The 20,587-nt window shown below is 53.0% G+C and overlaps 3 protein-coding genes across 3 annotated transcripts; 1 reads left to right on the top strand and 2 right to left on the bottom strand.

Moving 5' to 3' along the window:
* Positions 1 to 5,264: 5,264 nt before the first annotated feature.
* A1O3_06046 (uncharacterized protein) lies at positions 5,265 to 6,629 on the bottom strand (the record flags this gene model as incomplete). Its single annotated transcript, XM_007736166.1, has 1 exon — positions 5,265 to 6,629. One exon carries the CDS (start codon positions 6,627 to 6,629, stop codon positions 5,265 to 5,267), a length of 1,365 nt encoding a protein of 454 aa, XP_007734356.1.
* A 626-nt stretch (positions 6,630 to 7,255) lies between these two features.
* A1O3_06045 (DNA polymerase zeta subunit) lies at positions 7,256 to 12,343 on the top strand (the record flags this gene model as incomplete). The annotated part of the gene is made up of 1 exon (XM_007736165.1): positions 7,256 to 12,343. One exon carries the CDS (start codon positions 7,256 to 7,258, stop codon positions 12,341 to 12,343), a length of 5,088 nt encoding a protein of 1,695 aa, XP_007734355.1.
* Positions 12,344 to 13,066: 723 nt separating this feature from the next.
* On the bottom strand, positions 13,067 to 13,456 carry A1O3_06044 (uncharacterized protein; the record flags this gene model as incomplete). Its single annotated transcript, XM_007736164.1, has 1 exon — positions 13,067 to 13,456. The coding sequence occupies one exon, from the start codon at positions 13,454 to 13,456 to the stop codon at positions 13,067 to 13,069; it is 390 nt and encodes a 129-aa protein (XP_007734354.1).
* Between the last annotated feature and the right edge of the window lie 7,131 nt (positions 13,457 to 20,587).

The raw sequence follows: 20,587 nt of genomic DNA, 5'->3' as shown, positions 1-20,587 counted from the left end.
TGACCCCTCCTTGTTAGCCCCGACCGCCTGATGTTGACAAGGACCGCCCCACGCCGTCTGGGAGGCTTCAAAAGTTGGAATTCAACTGGTAGAAGCCTCATGCTCCACCAGTTAGATAGAATCAAAGCGGTATCTGGATGTTGTCGTCGCAGCTCTTGAATGTTGTCTCTGATTGACGGAACCAGCCATTTTCAAACCTTGAGAGTTAATGGGTGTCCACTACTCCCTGAATGTGTCAGATATGGCCCTCAGGCGGAACTTCCAGTGCGGCAGACACCCCGGCTCAGGCTGCTCCCAGGCGGGTCAGTTGACACCTTGTTCTCTAGCGGTTGCCATTCGACGTTCACTGCTATTCTCGACTACACTACAAGGTGTCACTGGGGTGTGCTTCTGATCTCAAGTTGTTGTTGAAGGGATCAGCAAGCAACGCGGCCTTCAGCAGACGGGCCAGGTGTTCAGAACGGTGAAACTGCCCGAAACATGGGACCAATTTAGAAATCAAGAACGAGCTATTGAACACGCTTGATGCCATCATTCAGAATCCATGTGCGTCACTTTCCCTTGAGCTGGAGGGGGTGCCAGAGAAGGCTTGACCTGCAGGCAGCTTACAGTAGCAACCTGGTTCTCTGGTCTATGCAATACCCTTGCTGCTCAAATGTCTCCGTCCTAGTAGTCTAGATGCACTCAACAAAATTGCCAGTAGTTCATTGGATAAGTCGTACTGATGCTCTGACAGTCGTCTTGCCGTCAGGCTTAAAACGTCGTCTCAGGCTGAACAGGCGGTCAATGGGTATGAAGACTTTGCCTGTCAGCATGAAGAGCAACCCATCCAGCCATTGAATTGGCTTTGATGGATTTAACAAACGAACAGAGTGAGGCTTCCCTGGGCTTGGTTTGAGGGTGTTGATAGTTGATGTCCTAGTAGTCATTGATTCTGCCGCCATTCCAGTTCCATAGACCACAAGAAGCAGCCAACCAGTTCCATAGACCCCAAGGACCCAAGCAGCAGCCCACGGTACTGTACATTGGCTTGGGGGTGTTGATAGTCGACGTCCTAGTAGTCATTGATGGACTACCGACCGCCATTCCAGTTCCATGAACCCCAAGCAGCAGCCCATATATTGTACATTGGAGACCAACGCAACGACATCATCCCCGACAGATTTACTCGAGCTCGTGTATGCAACCACCTCTTCATGCATTTTATCCTTGACGCCACAGGCTGAAGCTCGATTGCTAGATCATCTTAATCTCACTGTCGAGCCGGTTTACACGGGGCAAGGCAAAGGTTGGGTTCTTTTTCCACCCTGCAGGGTTGGCTTGTGTCCCAGCCATTACTGTCATGGAGAGGAGGAGTTATCGACTGACATGGAGAGAAGTGGCTATCGAAAGATCGATAATGAATGGACTTCGGAGGAGACAACGCTGGCAAGCTCTAGAAAACGTCAAGGCTATTAGCAAAACCCAGTCGGCCAGGTGGGAGAAACACGACCGAGCATCGAAGACACCAACTTGTGAATTGGCATATATTTATATGTTCGTCCGCAAGTCAGCGTGACCAGAGTCGAATCGGAGTCCTAACATCACCATGTAGGTACAAGTTCAAGTCCCCAAAACAAGGGAGTTGAAGTCCAAGGCTTGCCTTTTGCCTGGCTGGGACTGGGACGCATGCTGAAGAGGTAGGTAGTACATACAGGAAGCTGCGCTGCTGCGCTGCAGCTCTGTCCCAGATCCCCAGCTTGGCTGAGGACAGTTGAGAAAATCCCTTGAAGCAGCCATGATGGGAGCTTGGAGCTTGGAGCTGCCTGCGCTGCGCTTCGGAAGATGAGGGTGCAATAAGGCTGAATTTCAAGACAGTTCAGACTCTCAAGGGGAGAGGACCGCAGACCGCAACTTGGCCGCAAATCCGGGGTGCTGATTGGCGGAATCTCGCTCCTTCAACTTGAACCCCACCAGACCAACAACAGTGTTGTGTAGTGTTGATTCCAACAGTGACAGTGTTGTATTGTGTTGATTTACTGTACGGATTAGATGACGTCCACAGACATTCTTCTGTCTTCTGTCTTCTTCTGCATGCAGGTCTAGGTCTGGGTCACACATTCATTGTTAGCAGCAGTGTAACAACAAACCATGTAGGTGAGATTCATGACCCAGAACGGCTTTGCACGTTTCAATTGAATCTTCATTGTTGGAGGGTGCTAAATGTCAAGAACTAGATGCCGTGAACTCAATACTTTTTTAAGTTGGCAAACTTGGTGGTCGGAGTGCATGGATAATGACACAATGATACAATAGACTGGTGACTGGATGCTTCTGAGACTGGACTGTCTCAGAACACCAAGTTAGACACCAAGTTCATACCACACCAAATTCGGATTATACATACTAGCTAATCCGGCCTAACTCTTACGCTGACCTTATTGCTAACCTCGTTGTCGACCTCGTTATCGACCTCGCCGTCGTCTTAGATCTCGTTATCGGCCCTATACGCCACTGCCACATAGGTACCAAGTTTGATGACTCCGCCTTCTAGTATTTAGCTGCGTAAACTCTCTTCCTCTTCTCTCTACCTAATTTAGCGGGACCGCAGGCCTATAGTAGTCAGCAGAGGGGATCGATCCGTACGAGGCCGAGGCCCCTCCAACTTCAGAGGAGTAGGAATACTTATTGGTCAAAAATATGAGGGACGTGTTGGGCGCTATACGGAGGCGTTGTATAAGGGTCGTGCTGTAGGCTTAGGGGCGCTGTACGGATAGGCGTTACAAGTTTTGTAGGCGTCATAGACGTTAGTTCCACCGTCTGTTAGGTTTTACATACCCTCGACGGCTCCTAAGCTCTCGCACAACGCCTCCACCGTCGCACAGTACCAACCACCTAGCGAGATAGCCGAACTAGGTGCGGTATGAATTTGGTGTTGAACTTGGTGCTCTGAGACAATCCGCTTCTGAGCAATGATGTCTGTGATGCCGTGAGCAGGACGCTTGTTGACCCAAGGCAGAAAAGTATCGAAAAATCAAGCGAGTTTTCAGGGGCTTGGAATCGGATCGGGTTCAATGATAGTGTTGGCTATATGTACGGTCACATAGTTGTGGTCGACCAGATCTACCAGGCTGCTAATTTTCGTCGTCGTCTTCGACAAGTGCTGCCGCCTAATCTTTGTCTGCTGTCTTCGCAACTCTTTACGAGTACGACCTCGGGCTGATTACACATTGTTGGAGCTCACCAGCCAGCGATCGCAGATCGTCAAAATCACCCTCTGTGTGATTGATGATCTCTTTTCTCGCCTCCACGGCCTCCTTGGTCATTTCCCCAGCCTTGATGCATCTGCAGAGATCTTCGGAAGTGATAGTGATGGACTTATCGCGCAGAGACTGCGGAATCAAGACCTCGAGTGCAAAGTCCACGATTGCGATCTGCAGTCGTGAATCTGGGATTGGCTGGCCATCACTGCTCCGGAGTTCCTACGCAAAAGTGAGTGATCATAGCATAAATCGCGTGCTCTGTACGCTTACCTGACTCTCGTGCACCATTATCATGCAGGTCGCAAACTGCCAGGCGGGTGCTGCATTTGTGATCTCCATGTGTGCTAAACGATCTTCTTTGAACGGATCTAGCGCAACGGCGAGGCAGACGTTTCCACTACTTCGGCTGTGCGCCAGTTCTAACAAGGGCAAGCTTGCTCTTCTGTGAATACGCTACCTCTAATATCACACCCGGATATTGTGCCAAGATATGTTGAACCTGCGCGTTAGGGGTGTCAGGAGTGTGCTAGACTCCGGTGCGGCTGTTTTTCATATTACGGAGTAGTTTGGCCATTGTTTCTGATCAGATTCGCAGAAACTTCCTCCTCTAGATTTCCTGAGCTCTGCTGCATCAAATCGTTGACAGCCAGAAACAGAAGCCCGAGACTAGGCTCTCATGCTCAATACTCACCGCCATACGTAGGACGAGTACCGTGATATCATGGAGGTGGTGTTGCCGGTAGTCATGAAACGTGCCAATATTACACAACTGACTTATTTCTCCCCGGACGGATTATCGTCGAGGTGTTGTCTCAAAGTGCTGGACTCGTCGGTGGTTATGTGAGACTGTAGCCAACGATCGGTCCTGCGAGAGCGACCAGCAACGCATCAGTCAACAACTTCAACGATGAGTGGTCGATCAGAGGTAGATATCGAGTCTGGGATCGTGAAAGAGTGAGAGGGACGACTAGCAAGTTCCCAGACAGGGAGGTGACGGGGCTAGAAATCGAACCAAGCACGTCCAACCCTTCTTCAGCGTCCTGCGCTGTAGCGAAATATGGTGACGGAGTAGCCATGCTTGCATGATCTGTGAGGAAGTACAACGACGACACCGCCGGAGAAAAGCTGGTTGGAAGTTGAAACTGACAGCATGAAAGAATTGATTGATGATGCTAAAGATGAAAACCACGAAAGAGGCTGAAATGTTTTGAAGGACCTTAAGTACCAGCTATCTTAGCGCTATCTTAGCTTAGAGGACAACAATAGTAGTGACCACTTCAGGCGAGTTGAAGTCAACTCTATAAGGGTTTGAAGTGGTGTTGGTGATACGGTAAGCAACAGGAAAACATGGTCGCGGTGGGCACACAGTCGGCACAGATTGCGGGCGAGGTCTGGGGTATGCGGAGAGATATATTTCAACGGTCGAGTACATAGACGTTCAATGTCGAATGTGCTACGGCCGATCAAATAAGCCCCGGTGGCCTGTGCAATTCCGAGCAAACCCATAGGTAGGTATGTACTCCGATGTCTGTACTCCGTACCGCCAGTGGCATTTCGTCAGCTGGCCGCTTCAAGGCTGATGAGACATCTCAGTCCTCATTCACCCGGCCATCGTGCGGAGAGCAGTGTGGGGAGCTGAATGAAATACGGATACTCGTACGGATTGACCTTTGCCAACCAACTGTAGATAATTCCTAGATAATAAGAGTAGTATTAGTACTATTGCAATTCCAGACCCAGCCTGCTCGTGTCCAATAAGGCGTTTCCGTGGTTTTTTCCGTTTTTTTTCAGTGAGTTTAGGTTCCCAGTGAGTAATAGTGACCTCCATTCCTTCCACTCCACAAGCCATGGTGATGATCCCTTTGGCAATCCGGGCACCATCTCAATCCCATTAGAAGTACTCCTGCTAGGAGCCACAACTTCGTCAGTCCTATCCAGCTTGGATCCGTAGGCCTGCATGTCAGAACGGGCGATTTATCGGCGGCGTCGGATGCCAATAATACCTCGCACGCATCCTGGAAGCTACGGGTAGTAAGGATCATGCCGCCGCCACTCCACCTCCAGTTTATCCGTCCAATCTCCCTTGCGATGCAAGTAGTTGTATAGCTCCAATCTCCCATCATCTATTGGCCGCGGTACATCCAGGGTGGAAATGGCAGAAGATAGTCGATCAGAGGAAAGGACAGAAGATAGTCGATCATTGTCAACATTGCTGATCTCAAGATCTTCCAACGCAGGATGCTCACGCAAGGCCCTGAAAACAGGAAGCCACCGCTCATTGTTCACTCTCACGTCGTTCAAGGTTATCTCGCGAAGATGGCGGTGACGGTCCATGAAGCGGACAAATCCTGTACGCGACATGGTCAAGCCTTCCAAGCCGAGTTTGGTGAGGTGAGGGATATTCAAGTCCCAGAGCTTGTTCATGGTCGGGTGATCCCATCGTTTGCAAACAAATCGAAGGTGGAGCTCAGTCACCGCAGGCATCAGCAACGATAATTGACCAATGGTTGTGGACCATTGCAAGTCGGTTGGTTCATACGGCTCGTTGCTATCTCTCAAACAGAGGTCCAGGCGGGTCAGCTTGGAAACATCGAGCCCAACTGGCCATCCACGAACGTGGTCCATGGAAAAGAAGTTGCTTGGACCCCATCCATTGTAGGTGACGAGCTCCTCCAGCGGAATTTTCGCAATGGCTACCGCCTCAAGGACATTGGCAACGTGGAGATCAGGGGACTCGGTCTCGATGCCCTCAACCATATTTCTCAGAAGCACCTTTGGATACTTCCTTTGAAACATGGTCCGGATTTGAAAATGGTGATTCATGTCAAGGTTGATGGCTCTTGGAACCCCGTCGGAGATGAAAATGCTTGACAGCAAAGGGAAGCGAGACAGGCATCGTGCACAAATTTCTGTGTATGCTACGCCGCGAAGCAGATTGGTTTGTTCTGCCAGGGCAGCCTGGTATGTCACAAGACCTGTCTCTTCTTCTACGTGTGAGTAGATCGACTGTACCAAACGCCATTTCTCCGATCGAATCCGGGTCCTATATTGGCGGGGGTCTCCAAGCTTTGGCTGCAACATGGGCGAGCAGAAGACGAGTCGATGGACGTAGTTTCGAAGGAATGGGTGCTGTGACAGTAGTTCCAATCTGTCCAGACTTTGAGGAGTCACGAAGACATTGAAGTCGTAGAATAAGGCAGCAGCAGGTGTTCGGAGGTAGGATAAGGTCTTGCAAGTTCGTCTTATCGCTAGACAATCGGCCCTGAAGGGCTCTTGCCGTGCCTCAAAATAGTTCCGGCTTCGTTGCGGACGGTACTTTCGAGCCTCGTCGGGTGGTACGAGGTAGCGGCAGATGTTTTCAAGAGTCTCAAGTGGAAGAGTCTCCATTTTAGGCAGGATGATCACGAGAGGATCTGTAATGTCTACGACAGCCTCATGGGAGCAGATGAAGTTGATGACCTGAGGCTGAACTGCGGTGGGCAGGTGGTGGGGTTGTCAATGTAGCGGTGGGCTATGAGGTCACATGCTGCATCACGTGCTTGTCTCGTTTCACAGTGACCCAGGCTACCTTAGCTTCTCTCGCTGGAAGATGACAACAGCACTTGAAGCAGGCTAAGATGAGGTCAAACGAGAATGATTTGTCTTCTAGTACTAAGAACAAATAGTGATGTTGATTTCCATTGCTGCGAATTCAATATTCTTGAGGTAGCAGCTCTGTCTCGCTGCTATTACGATAGCCAGTGCGGGGAAATATACTAGTTGATGATAGGACAGCATGAGTATCAGTCCAATTCGGTCTCTCGCAGTTGGGTTACCTGTTAGGTGCTTGTGTCATAATAAACATTTCATTCTCGTCTTCGACAGTTGTATAGCATATTCACCCAAGATGCACGGTTCGGTGCCGTGATTACAGGCTTCGCGGACAGCCATTTACCTCCTCCATACTTGTTTTGAGTCGCGATGGGCCGCTACCATGGTAGAGACGCGTCACAAATACCACCCCGCTGATTCCCATGGATGTTTTCCGAGTCCGCCTCAACTGCGTTGACCATTACCAGGCACTTCGCGTTGATGAGTTCGATCCGCCGGTGCCCCAGGGCGTCGCGAGCCAAAATCCGAAGGATGGCCCTCGAATCTCCGTCATCCGCGTGTTTGGCGCCACCGAGACGGGACAGAAAGTGTTGATGCACATCCATGGCGCGCTGCAATATACATACATCGAGTACAGTGGGAGTCTGGTCCCGGAAGATGTCGAGGTCGCCATACGGACACTCCAGCTCTCCATCGATCACGCGCTCGCGGTGAGCTATCGCAAGAATATCTACGATGGCAAACATCGATACGTTGCGCACATCTCGCTGGTCAAGGGAATCCCCTTCTACGGCTTCCATGTCGGTTACAGGTTCTACCTGAAAATCTACTTGCTCAATCCACTCCACATGACCAGGCTGGCGGACCTTTTGCGCGAAGGCGCGGTCATGAAGAGAGTTTTGCAGCCGTATGAGAGTCACATGCAATATCTGGCACAATGGATGTGCGATTACAATCTGTACGGTTGTGGGTACATTGAGTGCGGAAGGGTCAGGTTCCGAGGACCTGTGCCAAAGTACTTCGAAATGACCAACGCCATGCACCAGTGGCATGACCACTCCATTCCGCCAGAGTACATCTCCGACGAGGCCCTACTGCCGAAGCAGAGTCATTGTGCCCTTGAAGTGGATGTTCATGTCAAGGATATCCTCAATCGCCGGGATGTTTATGCTCGAAACCTCCATCATGATTTTATTGAGCGTATGCATCCCATCTCTGCCGATGCCAAGTTGGTCCAGTCTATGGCCGGCCTGTGGAAGGATGAGACGCGACGGAGGAAAGTCAGAATGGGTCTGAAGGACAACAGCAGCAGTCCGTTTCCACCTGAGGTCCTGGTCTCGATGTCGGCCGATCCACGGGACATTTCTGCCGGGGGCTGGATCCATGAGGAGGAATATCGCGCAAAGGTTGAACAAATCGCGGCTGAAGAGCATTCCCATGGCGACACTTCCAAAGTATCATTTGATACGTTTGTGAAACCTGTTTCGTTGGAAACCACAATCAAGACCGCATTGGAGAGCGTTGAAGACTTGTATCCGTACAATATGCGTGAGCCCCCGCTCGCGGGCAGAAACGACTCGCCATCTGCAACGGATTTTGATCACAACAAACCGCAACCAAGCTTCGGTGGCGAAATACAGGCAAACACCGTCGAGCACGTTCTTGAATGTAGTTCGGACGACGTGAATGTCTCGAATGATTCGAGTGCGGGCCCTGCGAACAGCAGCCACAGTTCCAACATGGAAAATGCTCAGGTGAAAGAACAGATATCAATGCCTATCAGCTCTTCTGAGTACGAGCAATATGGGATCCGACGTGCAGGAGATACTTTATCTCTGGACGCAGATGCTTTTGAGTTGCCCGAAGAATACCTGGATCGAGCCTTGACTCCAAACAAACCCAAGCGGGCGAGATTTGCCGCAGCACCAACTTTCAAACCGAGGAAGCGACGGAGGCAGTTGGTTGATGACGAGAATGTCTTGCCCGATGTCAGATTCTCTGGCTCTGAGGACGATCCCGACGTCGCCACAGACGCGTTCGGGATGGAGCCTGTCGCAAAACCAATATCGGACGAAATGCACAGCATTCGACTTTCTAGCAACATGTTACACGAGCTACCATCCGGTCCTCAAGAAGTCGGACCCAGGAATACGTCGGAGGGAGGCCTGAGTTCATTGAACATGTCGCAACACTCGACATTGTCCTTCCCAACAGTCAAGAACCCAAACGATCCTACAACACTCCTTCGACTGAGTCAAAAAAGCGGCGCATTCCCTGACCCATCTCAGGCCTCTAGTACTAAGCCGGTGGCCTCCCCTGTTCTGCCCGAAGCTACTTCGAAGAATATGCCGACGTCTTCCCAGCCCACACTGGTACCACTCCCCCTTAGTGAGAGTCCCAAATTAGCGAAACCTGTTGATTTGAGGATGACAAATCTTCCTTTGCAACGGCCCGGGGCCTGCTGGCATGTATGCCAGGTCCGTCCACCAAGCTTCAACCACGTCGAAAAGAGCTTGTGGCAGCACGGTCTACCTGATGTGATCTACCAAGAAGCATTCTACAGCAACGAAAACGATGTACCCGAGCAGGCGCGAGAATACGCGGGACGAGAATTCAAGCTCGAGAGTACGACTGTGCCGCATCTCCCTGATTTTGATCCGTCCGGTGCATCGCAAGCCACTTATGGTCGGAAGCCTCCAGCATTGCTCGACCTCGCGGCGGAAAGCATCCGAGATAATCAGAGGCGAAAGCGCTGCACAATCACAGAATGGACAATTTCCAAACCACCTCCTCGCAAGATTGACGTCCTGTCTTGGATCGAGGAGGAGCGAGCGGCAAAGGACAACGCCACAACGAAGGAAATACATACTCACAGGCAGCTGTCACAGATCGATGGGCCGATGCAGAAAAACACATACGGCTTCAAGTATTCCCAAAAACGAGCAAGCACCAGTGTGCAGCATGAAACGCAGTATATGAGCATCATGAGCCTCGAAGTGCATGTCAATACCCGGGGCCCACTTATGCCCAATCCGGAGGAAGACGCTGTCTCTTGCATCTTTTGGTGCATTCAGACCGATGATGAAGACATTGAGACGAACGGAAGCAAGGATGGCGTGCATGTCGGAATTCTCACGGTCGCGGATGAAGCACACATGGCCAAGAAGCTTGAGCGGATCGTGCCTTACGACGTGGAAGAAGAGGCGACCGAACTCGACGTACTGACAAGGCTGGTTGACATTGTACGAAAGTACGATCCGGATATCTTGACAGGCTACGAAGTACATAACAGTTCGTGGGGATACCTGATCGAGCGAGCTCGCCTCAAGTACGATCTCAACTACTGCGACGAGCTGTCACGCATGAAGGCGCAGTCTCACGGCCGGTTTGGTAAGGAGGACGATCGATGGGGGTTCAACCACACATCAACGATCCGCGTGACAGGCCGACACACGATCAATATCTGGAGAGCAATGCGTGGGGAATTGAACCTTCTCCAATACACCATGGAGAATGTGGTGTATCACCTGCTCCACCAACGGATTCCTCATTACGCATTTATCGATTTGACCCGCTGGTACAGAAGCAAGAATCCACGCGACCTGGCGAAAGTGGTGGAGTATTTCTGCTCGCGGGTTCAGATGGACATTGAAATCCTGGATGCCAACGAGCTCGTGCCGCGCACAAGCGAACAGGCTCGGTTGCTGGGAGTGGACTGGTTTTCTGTGATCTCCCGCGGCTCGCAATTCAAAGTGGAGTCATTGATGTTTCGCATCGCAAAGCCCGAGAGTTTCATGCTGGTGTCGCCTAGTCGTCGGCAGGTGGGCGGGCAGAATGCGCTAGAATGCTTGCCGCTGGTGATGGAGCCGCGCAGCGACTTCTATCCAAGCCCGCTGCTGGTGCTGGATTTTCAGTCTCTTTACCCCAGTGTGATGATCGCGTACAACTACTGCTATTCGACTTTTCTCGGTCGGGTTGTCGGCTGGCGAGGCACCAACAAAATGGGGTTCACAGACTATCGTCGGGCGCCCGGCATGTTGGGGCTGTTGAAGGATCACATCAACATCGCGCCCAACGGGATAATGTACGCCAAACCCCATATCCGTACGTCACTCCTGGCTAAAATGTTGAGGGAAATCCTGGAGACGCGGGTGATGGTCAAGAGCGGCATGAAGGTGGACAAAGATGACAAGACGCTGCAGCGGCTGCTGAACAATCGACAGCTTGCACTGAAGCTCATTGCAAACGTTACATACGGGTACACGTCGGCGTCTTTTTCGGGCCGCATGCCCTGCTCCGAGATCGCGGACAGCATCGTGCAAACGGGCCGCGAGACGCTGGAAAAGACGATTGCGTTTATCCACTCGGTAGAGCGATGGGGCGCCGAGGTTGTTTATGGCGACACGGACAGTCTTTTTGTGTACCTGAAAGGACGAACGCGCGATCAAGCGTTTGACATTGGCGAGGAAATCGCGCAAGCCGTGACCAACATGAATCCGCGGCCAGTCAAACTGAAGTTTGAAAAGGTGTACCATCCGTGCGTGTTGCTGGCCAAGAAGCGATATGTCGGCTTCAAATATGAGAGTCGCAAGCAGACCGTGCCCGAGTTTGACGCTAAAGGTATTGAGACGGTGCGGCGGGATGGCACGCCGGCTGAGCAGAAGATCGAGGAGACGGCTTTGAAACTGCTCTTTCGCACTGCAGACCTCAGCCAGGTGAAGCGGTTCTTCCAGGCGCAGTGTGCCAAGATCATGCGTGGCAGTGTGTCGATCCAGGATTTCTGTTTTGCCCGTGAAGTCAAGCTGGGGACGTACAGCGACAAAGGACCTCCGCCGCCTGGCGCACTGATCAGCGCTCGCCGGATGCTGCAAGATGCACGCCTGGAACCGCAGTACGGCGAGCGGGTGCCGTACGTGGTGGTGACGGGCGGGCCTGGAGCACGGCTCATCGACCGCTGCGTGGCGCCCGAAGTGCTGCTCAGCGATCCGCATGCGGAACTGGATGCCGAGTACTACATTTCCAAGAACATCATTCCGCCGCTCGAGCGGATCTTCAATCTGGTCGGTGCCAACGTGCGGCAGTGGTATGACGAAATGCCCAAGTACCAGCGTATCCGCCGTGTGGAGGGAGCCGGCACGAATCAAAGGAAGGCGACGCTCGAGTCGTACATGAAGTCATCGACGTGTGTGGTGTGCCGGAAACCACTGGACATCGAGTCGCCGTCGTCACTGGGACTGTGCTCGACTTGCCTCAAGCGTTCTGCGCAGAGCATGTTGACGCTGCGGACGCGATTGACGACGACGGAACGGAAAGTCAGCCAGCTTTCCAAGGTTTGCCGGTCGTGTGCCGGGCTGGCCTGGGACGACCAGGTCTGCTGTGACAGCAAGGACTGTCCCGTCTTCTACTCCCGCACGCGGTCCAAGGTGGCGCTAGCGACCGAGCAGGCGCAGCTAGGCCCCATCCTCGACAGTCTAGAGAGACGTGAAGATGGGGGTGGATGGGATTGGTAGCGGAGGAATGGAAGAGAGACCTAACCACACGGCGTGGATGGGTCGAATATCCTTCGCAGGGCGTGGAATACACACAGACTGGGCGAGCGAAGATTCAAAATGGTTTGGATTGGGTCGGCAGGATACCCCATAAACCCCGGTTTGGATTAGGAGGAGAGTCACAGGCAAGGCAATGGACGTTATGCAATGGATTGGATTGATCAGGCGCTGGAGCATCACGTGCGGCAAGAATTGAATATCAATTGGACTTGGACTTCCTTTTTTATTTGGGGTGGCTCAGCGAACACCCGGCTACTATCAGAGTGGACATCCAGTACGCCTGGGTGGTGTGCTTCAGCAACCACACGGCATACAAAGACACAGAATCCAGTTCCCCCAATTCCCAAGTCCCTTTTCCCTTGGTGTCAACTCATATTATCGTCACCTCATAGCATGTCCTGCGTCCTTGCATTCCGGCCTGGTATCCCTAAGGTAGCTATGTGTCGACTGCAGTCCACCTTGTGTCCCTTTCTTTCGCCTCCTTGTTTGGTCTCGCCCATGAGCAGCTAGCTACTTCCGTGTTAATGAAGTGGGCCGAAAGGGGAATGTGGAAGCCGAGCGGACTGGGCTAGGAAAAGGAGGGCGTGTATCTGGTACACAGCATGGCAAGGAAGAGTAGGGAGGCTCGAGGAAGTCAAGGTCAGGAAGGGGAGGACTGACCTGCGGCAACGACGGGCTTGCCATTCAGAGGTGAGCCTCGTTCTGGTCCTGGCCCTGTGAAGCGCCAACGCTCTGCCGCCACTGTCTACGGACGATGGCGAGGCGGTGTTTGACAGTGGCCTCGACGACCTCCATGGACAAGACGGCGGGGAACAGGCGGAGCCGGCCGCACTGTCTGATCACGTCGTCGACCATGGCGCGCTGCAGGGCGGCGGGGATCTTATTCCAGGAGGCGGCGGCGTCGGTCAGGACGTTCGGGGACCCGTCCGACGCTGCCAGGCGGTGGCGGCGGTGGGTTTGGCGAGCGACGGTCCTGAAGGCCTCGAATGCTTCTTCGGTCATGCCCAACCCAACACGCAGCTCTGCCGACGTGATGTTGGTGCGCGTCGGGACGGGGAGGGCGTCACGGAGCATTGCGAATGAGGCTCGTTGCGGGGCGTTGCTGGAGCTGGAGCTGGAGCTGTTGAGGGTTTCAGTGCTGTGGCTGCCACCGGTTTCCCAGATGCTGCTGGTGTTGTGGTTGTTGTTGGTGGTGGCGGTGGTGTTGTCTTCTTCTCTACTCTCTTCTTCTGGGGGGAATGGAATGCAGATGCGGATGGGTTGTAGACGGAGGCGGGATCGGGGGAGGCATCTGTGCTGTTTATATGCTGCTTCGTGTCGTGGGCTTGATTTGCCACTGCACCCTGATCTCAAGCCATCCCATGGCAAGCCATGACCCTTCCCGCATCACTTAGGGGACTGAGTTGCAGCGGGCTACCTTGTATCCTCCCTGTTCGGCAGTGGTAGATTGCAAGCCGCATCCCCAGGGAGAGCATTAGCGCAGTCGCGGTATAGGTGACTTGCTGCAGCAAAAGCGGGCTTCTTGCGTCGAGTCTCGATCTACAGTGTCATAGCACCTCCGTAGCACAGCTGGGTCCCATTTGTAATTCAATTGTCAATTGTCTGGGGCCGGTGTCATGGCATCTTTCCTACACCACCCTCATCCTTCCCGAAGACATGTCATCCCCTGGTTGGTTGGGCGGGCTCTCACTGGAGGCTTGTGACGGGGGATCGGGAGCCACAAAGTTATCAAGCCTTCTTTCTGTCAGTGCATGTGTCAGCGTGGTGAGTGGTGCGTTGTGCGTGTGTTGTCCGTGTGTCGCAGGGAACAGTGTGTAGAGTAGCGTACGGAGTATGTGTAAGGTGGTGTCCACCGTCCATCCATGCTCTTACTTCCTCTTCTTTGCCATCCCCCTCCACCTCGACAGCCTACTCATCTCGGTTTCACTCGCACTCGCTCGTCGCTGAACATCTTGTCCAGTGGCCTGCGATCCAAATGGCAAGCGAGTGTCCCGACACATGGGCACCCAATGGCCGCCCATTGACAGCAGACTTGATGTTGCTCGACGCAGTCAACTGTCGACTCGAGCGAGAGGAGCCAAACCCCTTGTCTGCGCCTGACCTTGTTTCGCCTTCCCTTTTGGGCCTACTATGCAGGTGACAAAGAAAGCCGTAGTTTGTCAAAAGGCCTATTCGTGGGCCGCGCGTCCGTTTCGAAGGCAGGGAAAAGGCAGGGGAAAGGCAGGGAAAAGGAGGCACAAGAGAGAGCGGTGTGGCCAGCACGCAATGAAAGCACAAGTTGCCGGAGATCGCGACTACCTGACACCGGCACTGCCACCTGTCTTGTCACCCGTCAAAGGTGCGGTCTGTCCATCCATTCCATCTGCCCTCGACCTCCCCGCGAACTCAAACTCCACGGACTGCAATATCGCACTCCCGACCCGCGCCCCTCCTTAGCTGGCCGAGCCGCCGGTCATTCGTGGTGGAGTTTGTCCCCCTCCGGCCCTGGCCCATACTTTACATCGGAGCAAATGTCCGACAAGATCCTCTCGCTTCCGTCCCGCCTAGAATCTGGCTCTTGCCCCTCAGCCTGACGGCATGGCAAAGACCGTTTGTTGCTTATTGCAAATAATGCGGACGGTGTCGATAAATACAGGAAACTACGGCATTCTGTGATCTTGGAGAGCACGCACGGCCTTCACCTGTCTCGCCGACGCCCGCATATCCATGCTGGGGGACACGATTTAGAGCTTGTCGCGCCGCAGCCATGCAGCGCAAAGATGGATCCAGCTGTGCATTTCCCGTTGGCCCCCGGTGGTGCTGACGCCCGGATTAGGGGCAAATCCTTGTCCTTCCAGCAAAAGCGCGTCCTGAGTGTCGAGATGATTCGCGGGGAAAGCATCTAGACCCTGTCCTTGCTTGCCGCCGCGGAGTTGCTAAGCAGTCAAATGCGCCAGCTGAACGCAGTAGACATGATACTGTGGCCATGTGGCTGCGACCGGTCGCTACTGAACGAGCCGATCATTTCTCGATCAATCCAGACTGTCCGTGAGCGCGCCCAGCTGATGTATCTGAGACTTGCTAGGAATCGATCCAAGCTCGCAATTGGAGATCTCGATTTCAGCTGTGCATCGAGGCAAGCTGCTTGGTCATCTACCTTGCAGTCATAGAAGAAGGCGGATAGGCTGACGTACTCGGCTTTCATTGCTATCCCAACACCAGCGGCGCTAGGTGTGAGAAGTCGGTGCAGTTTGAATAACCGGCCTTCACGCTGTCAACGGCCAGACCTCAATGGCACATCTGGGCGTCCGGGAATGGTCTTGTTCAAAACGACAGATGCCAGGGAGGCATGCTTGGGCGGCTCAAGACACCACCGCAAACTCCTAGCCTCAACCGTCCAAACGCGGCATTTGACAATGGACAAGGTTAGCGGCATCAACTCCCAGGGTAGGGAGATATTTTCGTCCGTCATCGTCTCATGACCGCCTCCTTGAGCTGCAGACGGAATTGGAGCCTGTGCTTCCCATGTCTCGGTGGCGCTTTAGTGCCCCCGACTCGAGCTGAGGTTTGTGATGAAGTGCATGGACATGCAAGGGTGAGTCTCTCACCAGACCCAACCAAGCCGGAGCCAGGATGCATCTCTCTCGAATTGTTAGGGTTGAATGGGATGTTTTCCGTCCAGCCTCAATCCACTGATAACCACCGATACAGGCCTTGGTCGAAGGATATTGAATTTGGTCAGGCGGCTAGGGAAAGTGGGTGCGTGACAAGGCAAACAGACATGGAAAGGGAGGAGGGAAATGCGACGCAATACGATGGTGATCTCGATGAATGCTGGCCCAACATGCACGGGTCGAACAGCGACAGCCCCAGCCAACTGTTCTGTCTTTGACGGCCTTACCAGACAGCGCTAATCTGCGCTCCTTCTCCTTTCTTGTCTTAGGTCTATGGGCAGATCTGCTTGAATCCTTGTCCATGGTTGCTTCTTCCAAGTCTTGCTTTCTTGCTGCAGGACTGAGTGGGCTGCAGCTGCGCCGGGACATGCTGGCTCAACGCCATTCTCACAGCACTTGGAGAGGCTTACGTTGATCAATTGTCCAGCGATCAGCTGCCTCCTTACGATGGCATGGTGCCGGGTTTGGCGTACACCCCCAAGAGACTTAGGGAATACCATGGCTGAAGCACCTCCTCTCCCGGACACCGTATCACATCTCTGGCTTGCCTCTCCCTGATCCTGACCTTCGCAGCCGTCTTCGGCTCCGCATGTGTGCTTCTTCTATGTGTCCTGTGTCCCGCGTGCGTTAGCATCTAGCATCTACCATACCAACTGCTTTCCACTCTAGAGTCTCCCGTCACAACAGTGAGGGTCAGGAATTATGCAAACATACTCGACCCTTTGTAGAGCCTCGACGGGCTGTCGAACTTGAACATGATTCTCTTATGATCCTGCTGCAAGCAACCCACGCTTAGTCACTGGGTGTTGCGCCGTAATGCCGTATCACTGAATCTGGTCCACCGTAGTCGGAATACTTGCCTTCATGCACGGTTAGCCGACATAGCATGCTAATTAGTAGCAGGTAGGAAAGGTAGCACTGCTGGGACGATGCCCTCCATCTTCCATCCTCCATCCTCCTCTCCCTCAGGCTTGCTATGTTCGATAGATACCAGACATCACCTACTATATATCAAATCCAGACAGCCCTATCCCTGCTTCTACCGACAGCGTCCTCTCTGCGTCCCGGCCTCTGTCCTTCATGTCGATGAGAGCCGACATGCTTGATCGTCAACGTCATCAGTCCATCAGTCCATTGGTCCATTGGACAGCCGCAGAAAGCTCTGCCTGATTCTCCAGCTCTTGTGTTCGTCATGGGTCATCGGCCGCGAGCTGTTTTGCCCCTGTAAACATGTTTGAGTGGCCGCTCATATGACCATGCAAGACCGACATCGAGCATTAGGTAGGAACAGCTCACATGAGGCTGATAATGTCGCCAGACCATTAGGCGCAGGCCTTCCCAGATCAACCAGTTGTCCTGTCGAGCCCTCCGGCATTCCGCCACGCTCTGGAGCGTCTCCCGAAGCTCGTACACTTGAGATATGCAACGTGAACGATCTGATATGGTCGCCCTCAAGGTCTGATCCGGTTTGCCATCTTGAGTCTTGAGTTCCACAGCATTTCCTGTCCCGGATTCGCGCCAAAGAGGTCCGATAGAGTCTGCTGTTGACGGCTCAGGTGTCCGAGGGTATTGGGTTGGTAGTGAGTGGTACAAGGTGTCGTCAATGAAGCCTCATCAATGAAGGCTCGTCAATCAAGCCTCGTCGGAAGGACACACGTTCCAGCTGCTGTGCCGTTAAAGATGCTCGGAATCGCGGCCAGCCCCTTTGCTGCAGGCCAGTCCATGTCAAGCAGAGCAATATATCAGAAATGATGGACCGTGGTTTCAAGCAAGACTCTTTGATAACAAACCCTCGCCCTCCTCCAAATGCTATCACTCTGGTAAGTCATCTCTGTTGCTATTGGTGTCAGTCAACCTCCAAGCTGCCATCGTTCGGTGCGTGGCTCCTTCTGCCTCTACTGCATCCCCTGTCGTCGGGTGCCTCCCGTCGCTATCAACAATGACGGCGTGCCTTCCCAACAGCCAACAAACATAGCTCCTGCACGCTCTCCGGCATTGTCCAGGTGCCTTTCCCAGTCAACGATGCGAGGTGTGCCTTCCGTTCCTGTTTGCCCCTTGGGGTTATATTATCTTCTGCGCTTCTCCCTCTTTTTTTTTTCCTAGCCAACGACGAGAGGCGTGTTTTCCGTTCCTGTTGCCCTCCAGATCATATTATCTGCTACGCTTCTCCCTCTTTTTTCTTTCCCTCTCCTTGGAGCAATCAATATTATTATTTTTTGCACCATTTTTTTTTAAATATGATTGACTATTATCGCTTCTTCACAGAGATAGTGGTCCCCGTTCCTGTTTCCCTCGAGATCATCTTATCTTCTGGGCTTCTCCCTCTTTTGCTTTTCCTTTCCTTGGAGCAACCAATACTTATATTTTTTGCCCATATTTTTTTTAACAATATGACTGGACATTATCCTCTATTTACAGAGGTATCGGTGCCCCTCGGCATGGGGATCGGGTGGCTGATCAAGCTCTGGTAAGCTCCCTTGAAGCCCTCCCCTTTTTCATGCTAACCAGATGCAGGCTTGACCGCCGGGAGAGGAAGCGCCTTGCTGACACGGAGCACGAGGGTTCCATGTCAACTTCCCGTTAGGAGCACGAGCTCCGGATGGAGACGCTCAAGCTCCATGGAGGACGCACGGTGCCTCCAGACTCCGGGTCAGGCCAGCCTTGACCGTCACCCGTGAACCAGCCGGCGGGCATTGGGTGTGGGTGGGCGTAAGTTCTTGATATTCCCTTTCTCGAGTATGGACTAACACATCTCTCAGGGGCAAAAAAAGGCCTTGTACTTCAGAACATCCGAGAATCACAAGGTTCCTCCAGGCTTCCGACGAATCAACCAAACACCTGACCTTCATGCACCTCGCCGCCTCTCATCCTCCAACATTTCCATCAGCGACGTCTGCCTCGACAGCCCTTAGGCATTCTAGTTGAGTAGAGCCTCAATCTCTATCCGAGAGCCACATATCGAACAGACAACGAGTCCCCACGGAGATACAGTTCCTTCCCTTGACGACCTAGAGGCGCTCGAGCTTTCAGTGGTGGTCTCAGACCCAAGAAACGGACAAGAGACGGGGACATATCATCAACAGCCATATGCAAGACCTGTCATCCGCGACAACGATCATCAGTTTGGACAAAAGATTTAGGATCATACCTCCATTGCAGTGAGAACAGTCTTCAGTGTGAAGATCAATGGATTGACGCAAAATAGGAATAGTACAACCTGCCCCTGTCTATGATCACCACCGATACCACGACGTTCCGTCTTCCAACTTCCAACTTCCAACTTTACGGTACACAATCGCTGTGGAATCTGGGTTCCCTCCTCATCTCTCGACGTTCACCTATGCCCTGCTGGGACATGGAGATGCCGCCGCCGTGCCGAACTGTCGCTTCAAATTCGCGCAAAGCCATATTTCGATGGAGCTCAAAAATCTTCAACTGCGTCTCGTCGTCTCCATTCTTCTGCGACATCATCTGTCAATCCAGAAAGCTCTTCATCCGTCATCACCTGAAGCTGGGCTCGGTCCGGTCGATTCATTGTGGCTCTAGTCAGCGATGCTGACAACGGAACCCGCCGTTCAAGGTGATCATATAATTGTTTCGCACGTTCGCGCGATACACGGTCATCTTCACGGGTGAGCCAAGCCAAAGGAATAAGCACAAGTAACGCAGTGCTAGTCACAATTCCCGCGGTGCCAGCTAGGAAGACGAGTATTTGGTGTATCTCCTCCCAACCATTGTCCATGGTAACTTGTCGAACAGCTCGATGCTGCAGGCGTCTTGCGAGTCTGACTGTCAACAGGCTGCTGATTGATGGCTGGGGCCGCTGGGATACTGGGGAATAGGCTTGGGTTGCTGAAGGTTGTTGAAGGGATTGTTGCACTTCTTGGGATGATGTTTGATGAAAGGAAGTGTTGGTGAAGAATGAGCAGATGAAGGAACTATATAGGGCACGAGACGTTGTTCCGGTGAGGACCTGTATGACAAGAATTAAATTGCCGAGAGGACCGTTTCTGGTGTAGGTTTCGTTCCTCTTTTTCCCCTTTGGGACTCGGAGGACCTATGTGTCTAGCTAGGCACCCATCTTCGCAGTCCTTGGGCGTCCATCAGTCACTACAGACCAACCACAGACCAACCACGGTGGCTGTACCAGACAAACTCCTTCTCGCCCCGGTCTCCACCTGAACCTGAACCTGAACCTAGATCTGAATCTGCGTCTGAATCTGAACCTGAATCTGCGCCTGAATCTGCACATGCACCTGAAGCACTGCTCGCACCCGGGCCACCGGGCAAGAGAACGAGCACCCCGCTACCGGGCAACCGGGCAACCAGACGACCAGACACAAGACGACTGGAACTGAAACTGAAACTGCGGCGGGCCGGGCGAGAGACCAAAAGCAGGAGTCGGCTAGGGCTAGAGAGAGGGAGAGAGGGGGCGAGAGAGAGAGAGGAGGCGAGAGAGAGAGAGGAGGCGAGAGAGAGAGGGCCAAATGAAAGAAGGGAGGGAGTTGATTTGCACGGCGGGATTCGACGTGGACATGGAAATAGACATGGA

The sequence above is a fragment of the Capronia epimyces genome, assembly GCF_000585565.1.
Source record: "Capronia epimyces CBS 606.96 chromosome Unknown aczIQ-supercont1.5, whole genome shotgun sequence".
NCBI lineage: Eukaryota > Fungi > Ascomycota > Eurotiomycetes > Chaetothyriales > Herpotrichiellaceae > Capronia > Capronia epimyces.
This window is presented reverse-complemented; position numbering and strand designations above follow the sequence as displayed.